General features: G+C 41.1%; 1 protein-coding gene across 1 annotated transcript in view; it reads right to left on the bottom strand.

Annotated features, from left to right (window-relative positions):
• Window positions 1–1,764: 1,764 nt before the first annotated feature.
• PHF1 (PHD finger protein 1) overlaps window positions 1,765–18,500 on the bottom strand; it is a 29,214-nt gene continuing 12,478 nt past the window's right edge. The window contains exons 8-15 of the mRNA XM_033084099.1: window positions 17,198–17,266; window positions 13,867–13,990; window positions 11,743–11,810; window positions 8,246–8,368; window positions 5,613–5,673; window positions 4,871–4,926; window positions 3,693–3,746; window positions 1,765–2,191 (exon numbers count right to left, since the gene is read on the bottom strand). Coding sequence (XP_032939990.1) covers window positions 1,984–2,191; window positions 3,693–3,746; window positions 4,871–4,926; window positions 5,613–5,673; window positions 8,246–8,368; window positions 11,743–11,810; window positions 13,867–13,990; window positions 17,198–17,266 — 763 coding nt within the window. The 3' untranslated portion in view covers window positions 1,765–1,983. The remainder of the gene's footprint in view (window positions 2,192–3,692; window positions 3,747–4,870; window positions 4,927–5,612; window positions 5,674–8,245; window positions 8,369–11,742; window positions 11,811–13,866; window positions 13,991–17,197; window positions 17,267–18,500) is intronic.

Genomic DNA, 18,500 nt, shown 5'->3' with positions numbered 1-18,500 from the left:
TTTTTTGGGGTGGGGGAGGGGCCTGTGGTGCCCACGCCCCCTCCCGAGGCCACGCCCACTTTTAAATCTGCTCGGAAATGACAAAAATAAAGATTTTTATCCCAAAATTTTGGGGATTTCTGGGGTTAGGACCCTAAAATTTTATTGGCGTGGACCCCAAAATTCCGGGGGCGTGGCAAGTCCTGACCACGCCCCCTCCCCAGGCCACGCCCCCTTTCTCTTTTCTCCATTAAATCTCTTTTAAAGTGACAAAAATAAAGATTTTTAGCCCAAAATTTTGGGGGTTTTTTGGGGGTTAGGACCCCAAAATTTTATTGGAGGGGACCCAAAAATTTTTGGGGCGTGGTCAGAGGTGACCACGCTGCCTCCAGACCACGCCCCCTCACCTTCCTCCATTAAATCTCTTCTAAAAGTGACAAAATAAAGATTTTTATCCCAAAATTTTGGTTTTTTTGGGGTTAGGACCCCAAAATTTTATTGGAGGAGACCCAAAAATTTTGGGGGCGTGGTCAGAGGTGACCACACCCCCTCCAGACCACGCCCCCTCACCTTCCTCCATTAAATCTCTTCTAAAAGTGACAAAATAAAGATTTTTATCCCAAAATTTTGGTTTTTTTTGGGGGTTGGGACCCCAAAATATTTTAAGGGAGGGACTCCATAAATTGGAGGCGTGGTCAGACGAGGCCACGCCCCCTCCAGGCCACACCCCTTCTCTTTTCTCCATTAAATCTCTTTTAAAGTGACAAAAATAAAGATTTTTTACCCAAAATTTTGGGGATTTTGGGGGGCTGGGACCCCAAAATTTGATTGGAGGGGACCCCAAATCTTTGGGGGCGTGTTAAGAGGAGGCCACGCCCCTTCCAGGCCACGCCCCTCCTCTAAAGTGCTAAAATTAAAGATTTTTATCCCAAAATTTTGGGATTTTTGGGGCTGGGACTTCAAAATGTTTTAAGGGAGGGGCCCCCAAAATTTTAGGGCGTGGTCATATGAGGCCACACCCACTATAGGCCACGCCCCTTCCTCTTTCCCCCAATAGATCCCTTCTAAAGTGCCAAAAATAACGATTTTGAACCCAAAATTTTGGGGTTTTTTGGGTTGGGACCCCAAAATATTTTAAGGGAGGGACCTCAAAACATTTGGGGCGTGGTCATACGGGGCCACGCCCCCTCCAGGCCACACCCCCTCCTCCTTTCTCCATTAAATCTCTTCTAAAGTGACAAAAATAAAGATTTTGAACCCAAAATTTCGGGGTTTTTTGGTTTGGGACTCCAATGTTTTTTAAAAGAGGGCCCCTAAATTTTGGGGCGTGGTCAGACGAGGCCACGCCCCCTCCAGGCCACACCCCCTCCTCCTTTCTCCATTAAATCTCCTCTAAAGTGCCAAAAAAACCGATTTTCAACCCAAAATTTGGGAGTTTTTGCTGCTGGGACTTCAAAATATTTTAAGGGCGGGGCCCCCCAAATTTTAGGGCGTGGTCATATGAGGCCACGCCCACTTCAGGCCACTCCTCTCTTCTTTTCTCCATGAAATCCCTTCTAAAGTGCGAAAATTAAGTATTTTTATCCCAAAATTTTGGGGGTTTTGGGGTTGAGACCCCAAAATATTTTAAGGGAGGCCTCACAAAATTTTGGGCGTGGTTAGACGGGGCCACGCCCACTTCAGGCCACGCCCCCTCTTTCCTCCATGGAATCCCTTCTAAAGTGCCAAAAATAACGATTTTCAACCCAAAATTTTGGGGTTTTTTGGGCTTGGGACCCCAATATCTTTTATGGGAGGGCCCCTAAATTTTGGGGGCGTGGTCATAGGAGGCCACACCCACTATAGGCCACGCCCCTCCTCTTTCCTCCATGAAATCCCTTCTAAAGTGCCAAAACAACAATTTTTATCCCAAAATTTTGGGGTTTTTGGGGCTGGAACCCCCAAATTTTTGGCGGGGCGTGCTGGGGGGATCCCCCAAAATTATTTTGGGGTGCGGGGGAGGGGTCAGAGCATGGCCCCGCCCCCCCACTCCAGCAGGTACTGCACAGTCCCGTCCAGCGTCACCCGGCGGGCGAGCACGCGGGGGGGCGGGGCCACCGAGGGGGGCGGGGCCAGCGCGGGGGGCGGAGCCGGAGGGGGCGGGGTCAGCGAGGAGGGAGCGGGGCCAGATGGGGGAGGGGGAGGGGCGGGGTCCGGGTCCGGCGTGGGAGAGCTGGGGAGGGAAAAAAAACCAGTAAGGACCAGTATGGACCGATATAAACCAGTATGGACCAGTATGGACTGGTATAAACCGGTATGGGCCAGTACGGACCTGTATGGACTGGTATAAACCAATATGGACCAGTATGCACCAGTATGGACCAGTATGGACTGGTATAAACTGGTATGGACTGGTATGGACCAGTATGGACCAGTATAAACCAGTATGGACGAGTACTGACCACTAAGAACCGGTATGGACCAATATGGACCAGTATGGGCCAGTATGGACTGGCATAAACCAGTATGGAGCAGTATAAACCAGTATAAACCAGTATGGACCAGTACACACCAGTATGGACTGGTGTTAACCAATATAAACCAGTATAGACCAGTATGGGCCATTATGGACCAGTATGGACTGGTATAGACCAGTGTAAACCAGTATGGACCAGTATGGACCGGTGTGGACCAGTATAAACCAGTATGGACCAGTAAGAACCAATATGGACCAATATGGACCAGTATGGACCAGTATAAAACAGTATGGACCAGTATGGACTGGTATAAACCAGTATGGACCAGTACAGATCATTATGGACTGGTGTTAACCAGTATAAACCTGTATAGACCAGTGTGGACCAGTATAAACCAGTATGGACCAGTATAAACCAGTATGGATCAGTATGAACTGGTGTTAACCAGTATAAAATGGTACGGACCAGTACAAACCAGTCTAGACCAATTGGACCCAGTGTTGACACCTCCCAGTTCATCCCAGTCCCCCCCAGTCCCTCCCAGTTCCCTCCCAGTTCCCTCCCAGTCCCTCCCAGTCCATCCCAGTTCCCTCCCAGTCCATCCCAGTTCCCTCCCAGTCCATCCCAGTCCCTCCCAGTCCCTCCCAGTCCATCCCAGTCCCTCCCAGTTCCATCCCAGTTCCATCCCAGTTCCCTCCCAGTTCCCTCCCAGTTCCCATCCAGTCCATCCCAGTCCCTCCCAGTCCATCCCAGTCCATCCCAGTCCATCCCAGTTCCCCCCCAGTCTCCTCCCAGTCCCTCCCAGTTCATCCCAGTCCATCCCAGTCCCTCCCAGTCTCTCTCAGTCCCTCCCAGTCCATCCCAGTTTATCCCAGTCGCTCCCAGTTCCATCCCAGTCCATCCCAGTCCCTCCCAGTTCCATTCCAGTCCCTCCCAGTTCCCTCCCAGTTCCCTCCCAGTTCCCTCCCAGTCCCTCCCAGTCCATCCCAGTCCCTCCCAGTTCCATCCCAGTTCCATCCCAGTTCCATCCCAGTTCCCTCCCAGTCCATCCCAGACCCTCCCAGTTCCATCCCAGTTCCATCCCAGTTCCATCCAAGTTCCCTCCCAGTTCCCTCCCAGTCCCCTCCAGTTCCCTCCCAGTCCATCCCAGTTCCATCCCAGTCCATCCCAGTTCCCTCCCAGTCCATCCCAGTCCCTCCCAGTCCATCCCAGTCCCTCCCAGTCCCTCCCAGTCCCTCCCAGTTCCCCCAGTCCCACCTGGGCTCGGTGTTGGCCGAGGGGTGGAAGGAGGCGAACATCCGGATGGGGGGGCTGGGGGAGGGGACGTGTGGGGGGGAGACCCCAAAAAAAATCCCAAAATCCCCAAATTCCACCCCAAAAATCCCAAATCCCCAAATTACACCCCCCAAAATCCCAAATCCTCCCAAATCCCGAATTCCCCAAGACCTAAAACCCCCAAAACACCAAAATCCCAAAAACCTCAAAACCCAAAAACCCCCAAAACCCCAAACCCCAAAAACCCCAAATCCCGAAAAACCCCCAAAACCCCAAACTCCAAAACTCCAAACCCCAAAAACCCCAAAAACTCCAAAACCCCAAAACCCCAAACCCCAAAATCCCCAAACCCCAAAAACCTAAAAACTGCAAAAACCCCAAAATCCCAAAAACCTCAAACCCCCCAAAACCCCAAACCCCAAACTCCCCAAACCCCAAAATCCCCAAACCCCAAATTCCCAAACACCCCAAAACCCAAAAATCCCAAACCCCAAAAGCCTAAAAACCCCAAAACTCCAAAAACTCCAAAATCCCAAAACTCCCAAACACCCAAAACCCAAAAAACACCAAACCCCAAAAAACCCAAAACCCCAAAACCCCAAAAGCCCAAAATCCCAAACCCCAAAAACCCCAAACCCCAAATCCCAAACCCCAATCCCCAATCCCCAAAAACTGCAAAACTCCAAACCCCAAAATCCAAAACCCCAAAAACCTCAAAATCCCAAAAACCCCAAACCCCAAAACCCAAAAACCCCAAACCCCAAAAACCCTAAAACCCCCAAAACCCCAAACCCTAAAAACCCCAAAACCCCAAAATCCCAAACCCCAAAATCCAAAACCCAAAAACCCCAAAAATCCCAAAACCCCAAACCCACAAACCCCCAAAAACCCCAAACCCAAAAAACCCAAACTCAAACACCCCAAACCCCAAAACCCCCCAAAAAACCCACAACACCAAAACCCCAAAACTCCAAACCCCAAAACCCGAAACCCTGAACCCCAAAAACCCAAACCCCAAAAACCCAAAAATCCCAAACCCCAGAACCCAAAAATGTCAAAACCCCAAAAACCCCAAACCCAAAAAACCCCAAACCCCAAAAAACTCAAAAACCCCAAAAACCCCAAAACCCCAAAAACCCCAAACCCCAAAAACCCCAAACCTGTTCTGCTCGCGCCCCTCGGTGCGCCGGAAGTTGTAGGGTCCGCTTGGGGAGCCCTGGGAACCCAAATTTGGGGTTTTGGGGTTTTTGGGGTTTTGGGGGTTTGGGGGATTTTGGGATTTTTGGGGGTTTTGGGGTTTTTGGGGGTTTTTGGGGTTTTTGGGGGTTTTGGGGTTTTTGGGGTTTTTGGGTTTTGGGGTTTTGGGGTTTTGGGGTTTAGGGGTTTTGGGATTTTGGGGTTTTGGGGTTTTAGGGGGTTTCGGGATTTTTTGGATTTTGGGGGATTTTTGGGATTTGGGATTTTTGGGGATTTTGGGGGTTTAGGGGTTTTGGGATTTCGGGGAGATTTTTTGGGATTTTTGGGTTTTTTGGGATTGGGAGATGTGGGGGATTTCGGATTTTGGGGATTTTTGGGCAATTTGGGACTTTGGGGTTTTGGGATTTTTTGGGGGGATTTTTTTGGGAATTTTTTTTTTTTTTTTTTTGGATTTACCGGGAATTTTTGGGATTTTTTGGGGGATTTTTCCGGGATTTTTTGGGGGATTTTTTTTTGGGACATCTTGGGGATTTTTGGGGGATTTTTTGGGGGATTTTTTTAGGGACTTTTTGGGGATTATTTGGGGGATTTTGTGGGGATTTTTTGGGGGATTTTTTTTGGATTTTTTGTGGATTTTTCGGAGGATTTATTTTTTTTTTTTTTGGGGATTTTTTTAGGATTTTTTTGGGATTTTTGAGGTCTCACCTGGCAGCTCCGTGGGGGGAGGCGCCGCCGTCCCCCGGCCTTGCCCCGCCCTGGGGAGAGGCTGCGACCCCCGCGGGGGTTTTGGGGGGGACCCCAAAAAAATTTGGGGACCCCCCGGGAGAGACCGAGGGTTCTGGAGGGAGGGGAGACCCCAAAACCACCCGGAACCGCCCCAAAATCCCCAAAATTCCCCTAAATCTCCCCAAAATTCCCCTAAATCCCCCCAAAATACCATGAAATCCCCAAAATTCCCCCCAAAATCCCCCCAAAATCCCATTAAATCTCCAAAATCCCCTCAATCCCCCCCCAAAATTCCCGTAAATCCCCTCCAGACCCCCCAAAATCCCCCAAAATCCTCCCCATTAAATCTCCCCAACCCCATTAAATCCCCACAAAATCCCCCAAATCTCCCCAAAATCCCCATTAACTCCATTAATCCCAAACCACAAATCCCAAATCCCAAATCCCAACCCCAACCCCAATGTCAATCCCAAACCCCAAATCCCATTAAACCCCATTAACCCCAATCCCAACCCAATCCCAACCCCATTAATCCGAGCCCCATTAATCCCATTCATCCCATTAATATTAACCCCATTAACCCCATTAATCAACCCCAATAACCCCAATACTTAACCTCATAAATAAACCCCATTAATTAGCCCAAATTAATCCCATTAATTAACCCCATTAACCCCATCAATCCCATTAATTAACCCCCACTAATTAACCCATTAATTAACCCCTATTAATGAACCCCAGTAATTAACCCGTTAATGAACCCCATTAATGAACCCCACTAATGAACCCCATTAACCCCACTAACCCCATTAATTAACCCCCATTAATTACCCCTTTAATGAACCCCATTAACCCCATTAATTAACCCCATTAATTACCCCCACATTTGAACCCCACTAATTACCCCCCACTAACAAACCCCACTAATTACCCGCTAATTACCCCGTTAATGAACCCCACTAACCCCATTACCCCCACTAATTATCCCGTTAATTACCCTGTTAATGAACTCCATTATCCTCATTAATTACCCCACTAATTACTCCATTAATGAACCCTATTAATTAACCCATTAATTCCCCATTTAATGAACCCCATTAACCCCATTACCCCCATTGAATAACCCCGTTAATGAACCCCATTAACCCCATTAACCCCATTAATTACCCCCATTAATGAACCCCACTAATTAACCCCATTACTCCCATTAATTACCCCCACTAATTACCCCGTTAATTACCTCATTAACCCCATTACCCCCACTCGTCACCAACTAATTACCTGGTTAATGAACACCATTAACCCCATTAACCCAACTAATTAACTCCCGTTAACGAACCCCATTAACCCCATTAACCCCACTAATTACCCCATTAATTAACCCCACTAATTAACCCCATTAACCCCATTACCCCGCTAATTAACCCCGTTAATTCCCCCATTAATGAACCCCATTAACCCCATTAACCCACCTAATTACTCGCATTAATGAACCCCACTAATGAATCCCATTAACCCCATTACCCTCACTAATTATCCCGTTAATTACCCCATTAATGAACCCATTAACCCCATTAACCCTATTAATTAACCCCCGTTAATTACCCCCACTAATGAACCCCACTAATTACCCGGTTAATTAACCCCATTAATCCCATTAATGGACCCCATTAACCTCATTACCCCTTTAATTAACCCCATTAATTACCCCGTTAATGAACCCCCATTAACCCCATTACCCCCATTAATTAGCCCGTTAATTATCCCGTTAATGAACCCCATTAACCCGATTAACCCCATTAATTACCCACTAATTATCCCATTAATGAACCCCATTGCTCCCATTAATTAACTCCATTAATTACCCCGTTAACGAACACCATTAATCCCATTACCCCCACTAATTACCCCATTAATGAACCCCATTAACCCCATTACCCCCACTAATTAACCCCACTAATTTCCCCGTTAATGAACCCCATTAACCCCATTACCCCCATTAATTAATCCCTTTAATGAACCTCATTAATCCCATTGATTACCCCACTAATTACCTCACTAATTAACCCCATTAATGAACCCCATTAACCCCATTACCCCATTAATTAACCCCACTAATTACCCGTTAATTACCCCATTAATGAACCCCATTAATGAACCCCATTAACCCTATTAATTAACCCCTTTAATTAACCCATTAATTCCCCCGTTAACAAACTCCATTAATCCCATTAACCCGACTAATTATCCCATTAATGAACCCCATTAATGAACACCATTAATCCCAATACCCCCATTAATTAACCCCCATTAATTACTCAATTAATGAACCCCATTAACCCCATTACCCCAATTAACCCTGTTAATTCCCCTGTTAATGAACCCCATTAACTCCATTACCCCCTAATTACCCCATTAATTACCCCATTAATGAACACATTAATAAACCCCATTAATGAACCCCATTAATTAAACCATTAACGCCATTAATGAGTCCCATTAATCACCCCCATTAATTAAACTCCACTAATTACCCCATTAATTAACCTCACTAATTACTCCACTAATTACCCGTTGATTTCCCCCTAATTAATTAATTAACAATCGCAGACCTGGCGCTGGCCGGGGTGGGGGAGGGGCGGCCCCGCAGCACGTTGGGGGGCAGGGGGGGAGGGGCGCGGCTCTGCAGCCCGAACAGACCCCGGCGCTTCTTCATCTCCCGGCCGGAAACGAACCTGGAATTAATTAATTAATGGGGTTAATTAATGGGGCTAATTCATGGCGTTCATTAATGGGGTTAATGAGGTTTGTGCGGTTATTGGGGTTAATGGGGTTTGGGATTGAAGGGGTTAATGGGGTTTGGGGACCTCGACTCTTCATCTCCCGACCAGAAAGGAACCTGGGGGTTAATTAGTGAGGTTAATTAATGAGGTTAATTAATGGGGTTTATGGGGTTTGTGGGGTTAATGGGGTTTGGGATTGAAGGGGTTAATGGGGTTTGGGGACCTCAGCTCTTCATCTCCCGACCAGAAAGGAACCTGGGGGTTAATTAGTGAGGTTAATTAATGAGGTTAATTAATGGGGTTAATTAATGGGATTAATTAATGGGGTTTATGGGGTTAATGGGGTTAATGGGGTTTGGGATTTAAGGGGTTAATGGGGTTTGGACCCGCGGCACTTCTTCATCTCCCGGCCCGAGACAAATCTGGGGGTTAATTAGTGAGATTAATTAATTAACGGGATTAATTAATGGGGTCATTAATGGGGTAATTAATGGGGTTTGTGGGATTTAAGTGGTTAATGGGGTTTGGAGATCCCGGAGCTTCTTCATCTGCCGGCTGGAAACGAACCTGGAATTAATTAATTAACGGGGTTAATTAATGAGGTCATTAATGGGGTAATTAATGGGGTTTGTGGGGTTAATGGGGTTAATGGGGTTAATGGGGTTTGGGATTTAAGGGGTTAATGGGGTTTGGACCCGCGGCGCTTCTTCGTCTCCCGGCCAGAAACGAACCTGGAATTAATTAATTAACGGGGTTAATTAATGGCGTTAATTAATGGGGTAATTAATGGGGTTAATTAATAGGATTAATGAGATTTTTGGGGGATTTTTTAGGGGATTTTTGGGATTTTTTTTTAGGGGGTTTTGAGGGGATTGAGGGGATTTTGGGGGGGGATTTTGGGTTTTTTTGGGGGGAGATTTGGGGGGTCTTGGAGGGGATTTGGGGGGATTTGGGGTTTTTGGGGTTTTTGGGATTTTTGGAATTTAATGGGATTTTTTTGGTTTTTTAGGGGATTTTTAGGGGGGTTTTTTAGGGGATTTTGGGGGATTTTTAGGGGATTTTTGGGGTTTTTTAGGGGATTTTAGGGTTTTTTTAGGGGATTTTGGGGTTTTTTTAAGGGATTTTGGGGTTTTTTAAGGGGATTTTAGGTTTTTTTTAGGGGATTTTTGGGGGTTTTTTAGGGGATTTTTGGGGATTTTGGGGGGTTTTTGGATTTTTGGGGGGTTTTTGGGATTTTTTGGGGCAGTTTTTGGGTTTTTTTGGTTATTTCTTTGTATTTTGGGGTATTTTGGATATTTTTGGAGTATTTCTCGGGTATTTTTGGGTATTTCTTGGGTAATTTTTATGTAATTTTGGGGTATTTTTTTGCTATTTTCGGGGTATTTTTTGTGGTTTTGTGGTATTTTGGTGTATTTTTGGTGCATTTTGGGGATTTTTGGGGAGTATTTTGGGGTTTTTGGGGGGTATTTTGGGGTATTTTTAATTATTTTGGGGATTTTTTGGTATTTTGTGGGTATTTTTGGTTTTTTGGGGGTATATTTTTGGGGGCATTTTGGATATTTCTTTGTTTTTTGGTATTCTTAGGTAATTTTCTGAGTTTTTCTGGGTATTTTAGGTGGTGGTTGGGGTATTTTTAAATTATTTAGGGGGTTTTTTAATTACTTTGGGGTTATTTTTGGGTATTTTGGGTATTTTGGGGTATATTTTTGGGGTATTTTTTGGGTATTTTTGTTATTTTTTGGGTATTTTTTGGGGTATTATGGGGAATTTTTAAAAAAATTTTTGGGTATTTGGGGTAAATTTGGGGTATTTTTTGGTATTTTTGGGGTAATTTTTGGATTTTTGGGTATTTTTGGGTATTTTGGGGTTATTTTTGGGGATTTTTGGCGTTTTTTTTCCATTTTTTGGGGGGTCTTTTTTGGTTTTTTAGGTCCCTTCCCCCGGTTTTGGGTTATTTTGGGTATTTTTGGTTATTTTTGGATATTTCTGGGATTTTTTTTTATTTCTGGGTAATTTTTTTTCTGTTTTGGGGGTATTTTGGGGGTTTTTTTTGATTTTTTCGGGGGCATTTTAGGATATTTTTGGGGTATTTGGGGTATTTTTTAAATTTTTTTTTTAATTTATGGGTATTTTTGGGTATTTTGGGGGGTGTTTGGGGGTTTTTTTGAATTTTTTGAATTTTTGGTGTTTTTTGGGGTATTTTTTGATTATTTTTCATATTTGGGGGGTATTTTTAGGTAATTTTTTGGGGTATTCTTGGGTATTTTTGGGATTTTTGGGGATTTTTTGTAATTTTGGGGTATTTTTGGGTGGGTTTTTTTGTATTTTGGGGTAATTTTTTTTGGTTTTTGTGTTTTTTTTAAATTTTTTGGTGGTTTTTGGGGTATTTTGGGGGTATTTGGGGTATTTTGGGGTATTTTGTTGGGGTTTTTTGGGTTTTTTTGGGGTTCCTCCTCCCGTTTTGGGGGTATTTTGGGTATTTTATGGGTATTTTTTAAAATTTGGGGGTAATTTTTTTTGTTTTTGGGGTATTTTGGGGTTTTTGGGGATTTTGGGGGGGCATTTAAAGATATTTTTGGGGTTTTGGGGGGATTTTTAGGTATTTTTAGGTATTTTTGGGTAGTTTGGGGTATTTGGGGGGTATTTTGGGGGTGGTTTTTTTGTTTTATTGAGGTCTTTTTTTGTTTTTTGGGTCCCTTCCCCCCGTTTTGGGGGGTATTTTTGGTTATTTTTGGGGTATTTTTAGGTATTTTTTTGGTATTTTGGGATATTTTTGGGTAATTTTGGGTTTTTTTGCGTATTTTGGGGCTATTTTTTGGATATTTTTGGGTAATTTTTTATATTTTTGGGTTATTTTTTGGGTATTTTTCGGTAATTTTGGGTATTTTGGGGTATTTTTTTGAGGTTTTTTGAGGTTTTTTTGGTTTTTTGGGGTCCCTCCCCCCGTTTTTGGGATATTTTGGGTATTTTGGGGTATTTTGGGGGATTTTGGGGGGTTTGGGGTACTTTTTGGGTAGTTGTGGTTATTTTTGGGGTATTTGGGGGGGATTTTTTGGTATTTTTGGGTAATTTATTTTTGTATTTTTGGGTATTTTTTGCATTTTGGGGTATTTTGAGGGATTTTTTGGTATTTTTGGGTAATTTTGGGCATTATTTGGGTATTTTTTGGGGTTTTTTTTGCATTTTGGGGGTATTTTTAGGTAATTTTTTGGGGTATTCTTGTGTGATTTTTTTTTTGTTTTTGTATTTCTTTGTATTTTTGGGGTAATTTTGGGGTTTTTTGGGTATTTTTTGGATATTTTTGGTTATTTTTGGGCTCCCCTGACCTGTCCTTGTGCGAGCTGAGCGCCCCCAGGAGCCGCCGGTGCCGCTCGGGCTTGGGCGTGGCCGCGAGCTGGGAACGGGGAGAGGAAAATGGGATTAGGGAAAAATAAAATGTGGGGAGAAAACAACAAAAAATGGGGAAAAAATAACAAAAAATGGGGAAAAAAACCAACAAAAAATGGGGAGAAAAAACAACAAAAAATGGGGAGAGAAAACAACAAAAAATGGGGGAAAAACAACAAAATATGGGGAGAGAAAAAAGGAATTAGGGAAAAATAAAAAATGGGGAGAAAAAACAAAATATGGGGAAAAAACCAACAAAAAATGGGGAAAAAAACAACAAAAAACGGGAAAAAATTACAAAAAATGGGGAAAAAATAACAAAAAATTGGGAAAAAATAACAAATATGGGGAGAGAAAATCGAAATTAGGGAAAAACAAAATATGGGGAGAAAACAACAAAAAATGGGGAAAAAACAACAAAAAATGGGAAAAAATAACAAAAAATGGGAAAAAAATAATAAAAACTGGGGAGAGAAAATCGGATTTAGTGAAAAAACAAAATATGGGGAGAAAAAAACAAAAAAGGGGGAGGAAAACCAACAAAAAATGGGAAAGAAAGAACAAAAAGGGGGGGGGGGGGGGAAATCGGATTTAGGGAAAAACAAAATATGGGGAGAAAAAACCCGAAACTGGGGAGAAAAAACAACAAAACATGGGAAAAAAAATAACAAAAAATGGGGAGAAAAAACAAAAAATGGGACAAAAAGAACAAAAAAGGGGGAGAAAAATCGGGTTTAGGGAAAAACAAAATAGAAGGAGAAAAAACAAAAAAAAAAGGGGAAAAACAACAAAAAATGGGGGAAAAAAACCAAAAAATGGGAAAAAAAAACCAAAATTGGGGGAAAAAAAACGAAATTAGGCGAAAAAAACACAAAAAATGTGGAGAAAAAAAACCGGAATTAGGGGGAAAAAATCAAAAATTTTGAGAAAAATCCGAATTAGGGAAAACAACAAAAAATGGGGAAAAAACCCCAAGATTTATGGAAAAAAAAACCGAAAATTTGGGGGGGAAAAAAAATCCCAAAACTGGGGAGAAAAACACAGAATTAGGGAAAAAAAATCCTAAAAAAAGGGGAGAAAAAAAAGAAATTGGGGAGAAAAAAAATCCCTTTTTTTTAAAAAAAAATTCGTTTTTTTTCTCCAAAAAAGTTGTGTTTTTCCCCCAATAAATTGTTCTTTTTTCCCCAAAAAATTCTATTTTTTTCCCCTTTCCCACCCCCATTTTTTTGCCCCAATTCCGATTTTCCCCCCATTTTTGGCCATTTTGGGGTCATTTTCCCCCATTTTCCCCCTTTTTTCCCCATTTTTTTAAAATTCTCATTTTTTTATTTCCCCATTTTCCCTTTTTTGCCCGAATTTCTGGTTTTTCCCCCCATTTTTTACCAGATTTTTCCCATTTTCCCCCCATTTTTCCCCCATTTTTACCATTTTTGGGTCATTTTTTCCCATTTTTTTCCCATATTTCCCCATTTTTTCCCTTTTTTCCCCATTTTTAAAAAATTCCCTGTTTTTATTCCCCCATTATCCCTTTTTGCCCAAATTTTTTTGTTTTTTCTACCCAATTTTCTGAATATTTTCCCCATTTTCTCCCATTTTCCCCCATTTTTTTGCCATTTTTGGGTCATTTTTCCCCATTTTTCCACCTTTTTTCCCCATTTTTTTTAAATTGCCATTTTTTTATTTCTCCATTTCCCCTTTTTGCCCAAATTTTTGTTTTTTCCCCCCAATTTTCTCAATATTTTCCCCATTTTCTCCCATTTTTTGCCATTTTTGGGTCATTTTTTGCCATTTTTTCCCCTTTTTTCCCCATTTTTTAAAATTCCCATTTTTTTATTTCCCCATTTCCCCTTTTTGCCCAAATTTTTGTTTTTTCCCCCCAATTTTCTCAATACTTTCCCATTTTTCCCCCATTTTTTCCCATTTTTCCCTCATTTTTTGCCATTTTTGAGTCATTTTTCCCATATTTTCCCCATTTTTTCACCTTTTTTCCCCATTTTTTTTTAAATTCCCATTTCTAATTTCCCCTTTTTGCCCAAAATTTCATTTTTTTCCCCCAAACCGACCCTGCCCAGCCCCAGCGCCTCCCAGTTGCTGTTGGCGAACGGGAGAATTTCCCGCTCCAGGTCGAAATATTTCTTCTTGCAGCAAACGCTCAGGTGGTAGAGCAGGAGGTGAGCCACGTCCACCCTGAAAAACGAGAGGGAAATTGGGGTGAATTCACGGGAAAATGGGAAAATTAAAAAAAAAGTGAAATTTCAAAAAAAAAAATGGGGAAAAATGACCAAAAAATGGCCAAAAAATGGAAAAAAATGGTAAAAAAATGAGGAAAAAATGATAAAAAATGGGGAAATGAAAAGAAAAAAGGGGAACCATGTAGAGGCTGAAAAATGAGAGGGAAATTGGGGTGAAATCCATGGAAAATGGGAAAATTTTTTAAAAAGTGAAATTAAAAAAAAAAGGGGGGAAAACCGACCAAAAAATGGTAAAAAAAATGAGGATAAAATGGTAAAAAAATGGTTTAAAAATGGGAAAATTAAAGGAAAAAAGGGAAGCCACGTCCAGCCTGGAAAATGAGAGAAAAAACTGGGGTGAAATCCGGGGAAAATGGGAAAATTACAAAAAAAAAGTGAAATTTAAAAAAAAAAATGGGGAAAAACGACCAAAAAATGGGGAAAAAATGGGAAAAAATGGCAAAAAAATGAGGGAAAAATTGGTAAAAAATGGGAAAATTAAAGGAAAAAAGGGGAGTCAAGTCCACCCTGAAAATGAGAGAAAAAATTGGGGTGAATTCACGGGAAATTGGGAAAATTTTAAAAAAGCAAAATTTAAAAAAAAATGGGGGAAAAAAGACCAAAAAATGGCAAAAAATGAGGGGAAAATGGTAATAAAATGGTTAAAAAATGGGAAAATTAAAGGAAAAAAGAGGAACCACGTCCAGGCTGAAAAATGAGAGGGAAATTGGGGTGAAATCCGGGGAAAATGGGAAAATTTTAAAAAATGGGAAATTTAAAAAAAATAATGGGGAAAAAAGGAGAAAAAATGGTGAAATTATGGCCAAAAATGAGAGGAAAAAATGGGAAAAAATGGGAAAAAAAGGGAAAATTAAAGGAAAAAGGGGAGTCAAGTCCAGACTGGGAAATGAGAGAAAGAACTGGGGTAAAATCCTGGGAAATTGGGAAAATTTTAAAAAAAATTGAAATTTCAAAAAAAAATGGGGAAAAAATGGCCATAAAATGGCAAAAAAACGGAGGGAAAATGAGGAAAAAAAATGGTACAAAATGGGAAAATTAAAGAAAAAAAGGGGAGTCAAATCCAGGCTGAAAAATGAGAGGGCAATTGGGGTGAATTCAGGGGAAAATGGGAAATTTAAAAAAAAAGTGAAATTTCAAAAAAAAATGGGGAAAAATGACCAAAAAATGGTAAAAAAATGAGGACAAAATGATAAAAAATTGGGAAAAAATGGGAAAATGAAAGGTAAAAAGGGGAGTCAGGTCCAGGTTGAAAAATGAGAGAAAAAAATTGGGGTGAAATCCTGGGAAATTGGGAAAATTTTAAAAAATGTGAAATTTCAAAAAAAAATGGGGAAAAATGACCAAAAAATGGTCAAAAAATGAGGATAAAATGGTAAAAAATTGGGAAAAAATGGTTAAAAAATGGTTAAAATGGGAAAATGAAAGGAAAAATGGGAAATTGGGGTGAAATCCTGGGAAATTGGGAAAATTTTTTTTTAAAAAGTGAAATTTCAAAAAAAAATGGGGAAAAATGACAAAAAAAATGGCAAAAAAATGGGAAACAAATAGGAAAAAATGGGGATAAAATGGGGAAAAAAGGGGAAAAAGGGGAGCCAGGTCCTGCCTGAAAAATGAGAGGGAAATTGGGGTGAAATCCGGGGAAAATGGGAAAATTTTTGGAAAAAAAGTGAAATTTCAATCAAAAATGGGGAAAAATGACCAAAAAATGGCCAAAAAATGGGGGGAAAAAAAAGGAAAAAAAATTGGATTTGGATTTTTTTTTTTATTTTTCGGGGTGGTTTTGGAGTAGATTTGGGGGATTTTTTGGGGGATTTTTTGGGGCTGTTTTTAGGTGGGGATTTTTGGGTGATTTGGGGGTCATTTTTTGGGGTTTTTTGGGATATTTTTGGGGTATTTGGGGGGTATGTTGAGGTGATTTTTGGGGTGTTTTTAGAGGTTTTTTGGAGTGGTTTTGGGGCATTTTGGGGTTGTTTTTAGGTTGGATTTTTGGGGTGATTTGGGGGTGATTTTTTTGGGATTTTTGGGGTATTTTTTAGATATTCTTTGAGTATTTTTGGGGTGATTTTGGGGTGGTTTTGGGGTATCTTGGAGTGATTTTTGGGGATTTTTGTGGTGATTTTTGGGTGATTTTTGGAGGGTTTTTTGGGTGGTTTTGGGATTGTTTTCAGGTTGGGATTTTGGGGTTTTTGGGTGATTTTGGGGTCATTTTTTGGTGGTTTTTGATGTTTTTGAGGTGGTTTTTGGGGATTTTTTTTTGTATTTTTGGGGTGATTTTGGGCTGGTTTTAGATTAAATTTTTGGGATTTTTGGGGTGGTTTTGGGGTGGTTTTATGTGAGATTTTTGGGGTTTTGGGTGGTTTTGGGAGGTTTTTTGGGTGGTTTTGGGGTATTTTGGAGATGTATTTTGAGCTGGTTTAGATGGGGATTTTTGGGGGTTTTGGGTGATTTTTGGGATCATTTTTGGTGTTTTTTGGTGTTTTTGGAGTGATTTTTGGGCTCTTTTTAGGTTGGGTTTTTGGGTATTTTTGGGGTGATTTGGGGGTGATTTTTGGGCTGTGCTTAGATTGGCTTTTTGGGATTTTTGAGTGATTTTGGGTGATTTTTTGGGTATTTTTTTGGGTATTTTTGAGTGATTTTTGGGCTGTTTTTAAGTGGGTTTTTTGGGGGGGGGTTGTTGGGTGATTTTGGGGGTTTTTTGTGTTTATTGGGTGTTTTTGAGGTGGATTTTGGGGTGGTTTTGGAGTATTTTTGGGGATTTTTTGGATATTTTTGGGTGATTTTTGGGCTGGTTTTAGATTTTTTTTGGTTTTTGGGTGATTTTGGGGTTATTTTTTGGTGGTTTTTCGGGGTATTTTTGGTATTTTTGAGGTGATTTTTGGGTGATTTTTGGGTTGGTTTTAGGGATTTTTGGGGGGGGATTTTGGGTGATTTTGGGGCCATTTTTTTGGCGTTTTTTGGTGGTTTTGGGCTGGTTTTTGGGGATTTTTTTGGGTAGTCTCAGGGTATTTTTGGGGTATTTTGGGTTGTTTTTAGCGTGGTTTTGGGGTGATTTTGGGGCTGTTTTTAGATGGGGTTTTTTTGTGATTTTTGGTTGATTTTGGGGTGAATTTTGTTGTTTTTTGCCGTTTCTGTCCCCCCTCACCAGCGCAGGGGGAGCCTCCGGACGCTCTCGGCGCCGCCCCGGCACACGCTGCACTCGAAGATGTAAAACCTGCAAAGGAGCCAAAAATCATCATAAATCAGCTCAAAATTATCCCCAAATCAGCCCAAAATTTATCCCAAAATCAGCCCAAATTCACCCAAAAATCAGTCCAAAAATCAGCCCAAAATCAGCCCAAAATCAACCCAAAATCACACAAAAATCAACCCAAAATCACCCAAAATTCACCCAAAACCAGCCCCAAATCATCTCAAAATCAGCACAAAAATCACCCAAAATTCACACAAAATCAGCACAAAATTAGCCCAAAAATAATCCAAAACAGGCCCAAAATTCATCTCAAAAATCACCCCAAATCTGCCAAAAATCACCCAAAAAATCAACCAAAATTCACCCCAAAATTAGCCCCAAAATTCACCCTAAAATCAGCTCAAATTCACCCTAAATCACCCCAAAAGCACCTCAAATTCATCCCAAAAACAGCCCCAAAATCAGGCCAAAATCACCTAAAATTAATCCCCAAAATCACCCTAAATCAGCCCAAAATCCCAAAACCACAGATCCCCAAAATAATGGAAGAAATAAGCATCCAAAAAACCCAAAATAATGCAGAAAAAAACAAAAAACCCCAAAATAATTGGAAAAAAACAAAAAACCCCCCAAAATTAAAAAAAAAAATCCCCCAAAAATCCCAAAAATCCCCAAAAAACCAAAAAAAATCCCCAAAAAATCCCCCAAAAGTCCCAAAAAAATTTAAAAAAATGCCCCAAAAATACCCCAAAAATTCCCAAAAATCCCAAAAAAATCCCCAAAATATCCCCAAAAAATCCTGAAAAAATCCCAAAAAAATTCAATAAAAAATCCCACAAACCTCTCAAAAAATCCCGAAAAAATCCCCAAAAATCAAAAAAAAACCCCAAAACAATCCCCCCAAAATTCCCCAAAAATCCCCCCAAAAAATTCCCCAAAAATCCCCCCAAAAAATTCCAAAAAAATTCCAAAAAAAATCCCCCAAAATTCCAAAAACGCCCCAAAAAATTCCCAAAAAAATCCCAAAAAATCCCCAAAAAATCCAAAAAAAATCCCAAAAAATTTCCAAAAAAATCCCACAAACCTCTCAAAAAATCCCGAAAAAATCCCCAAAAATCAAAAAAACCCCAAAAACAATCCCCCCAAAATTCCCCAAAAATCCCCCCAAAAATTCCAAAAAAAATCCCCAAAAATTCCGAAAACTCCCCAAAAAATTCCCAAAAAAATCCCAAAAAATCCCCAAAAAATCCCAAAA

This window comes from Catharus ustulatus, chromosome 36 (genome assembly GCF_009819885.2).
Source record: "Catharus ustulatus isolate bCatUst1 chromosome 36, bCatUst1.pri.v2, whole genome shotgun sequence".
Classification (NCBI taxonomy): Eukaryota; Metazoa; Chordata; class Aves; order Passeriformes; family Turdidae; genus Catharus; species Catharus ustulatus.
The sequence above is the reverse complement of the archived record's forward strand: the minus strand, read 5'-3'. Positions and strand labels throughout refer to the sequence as shown.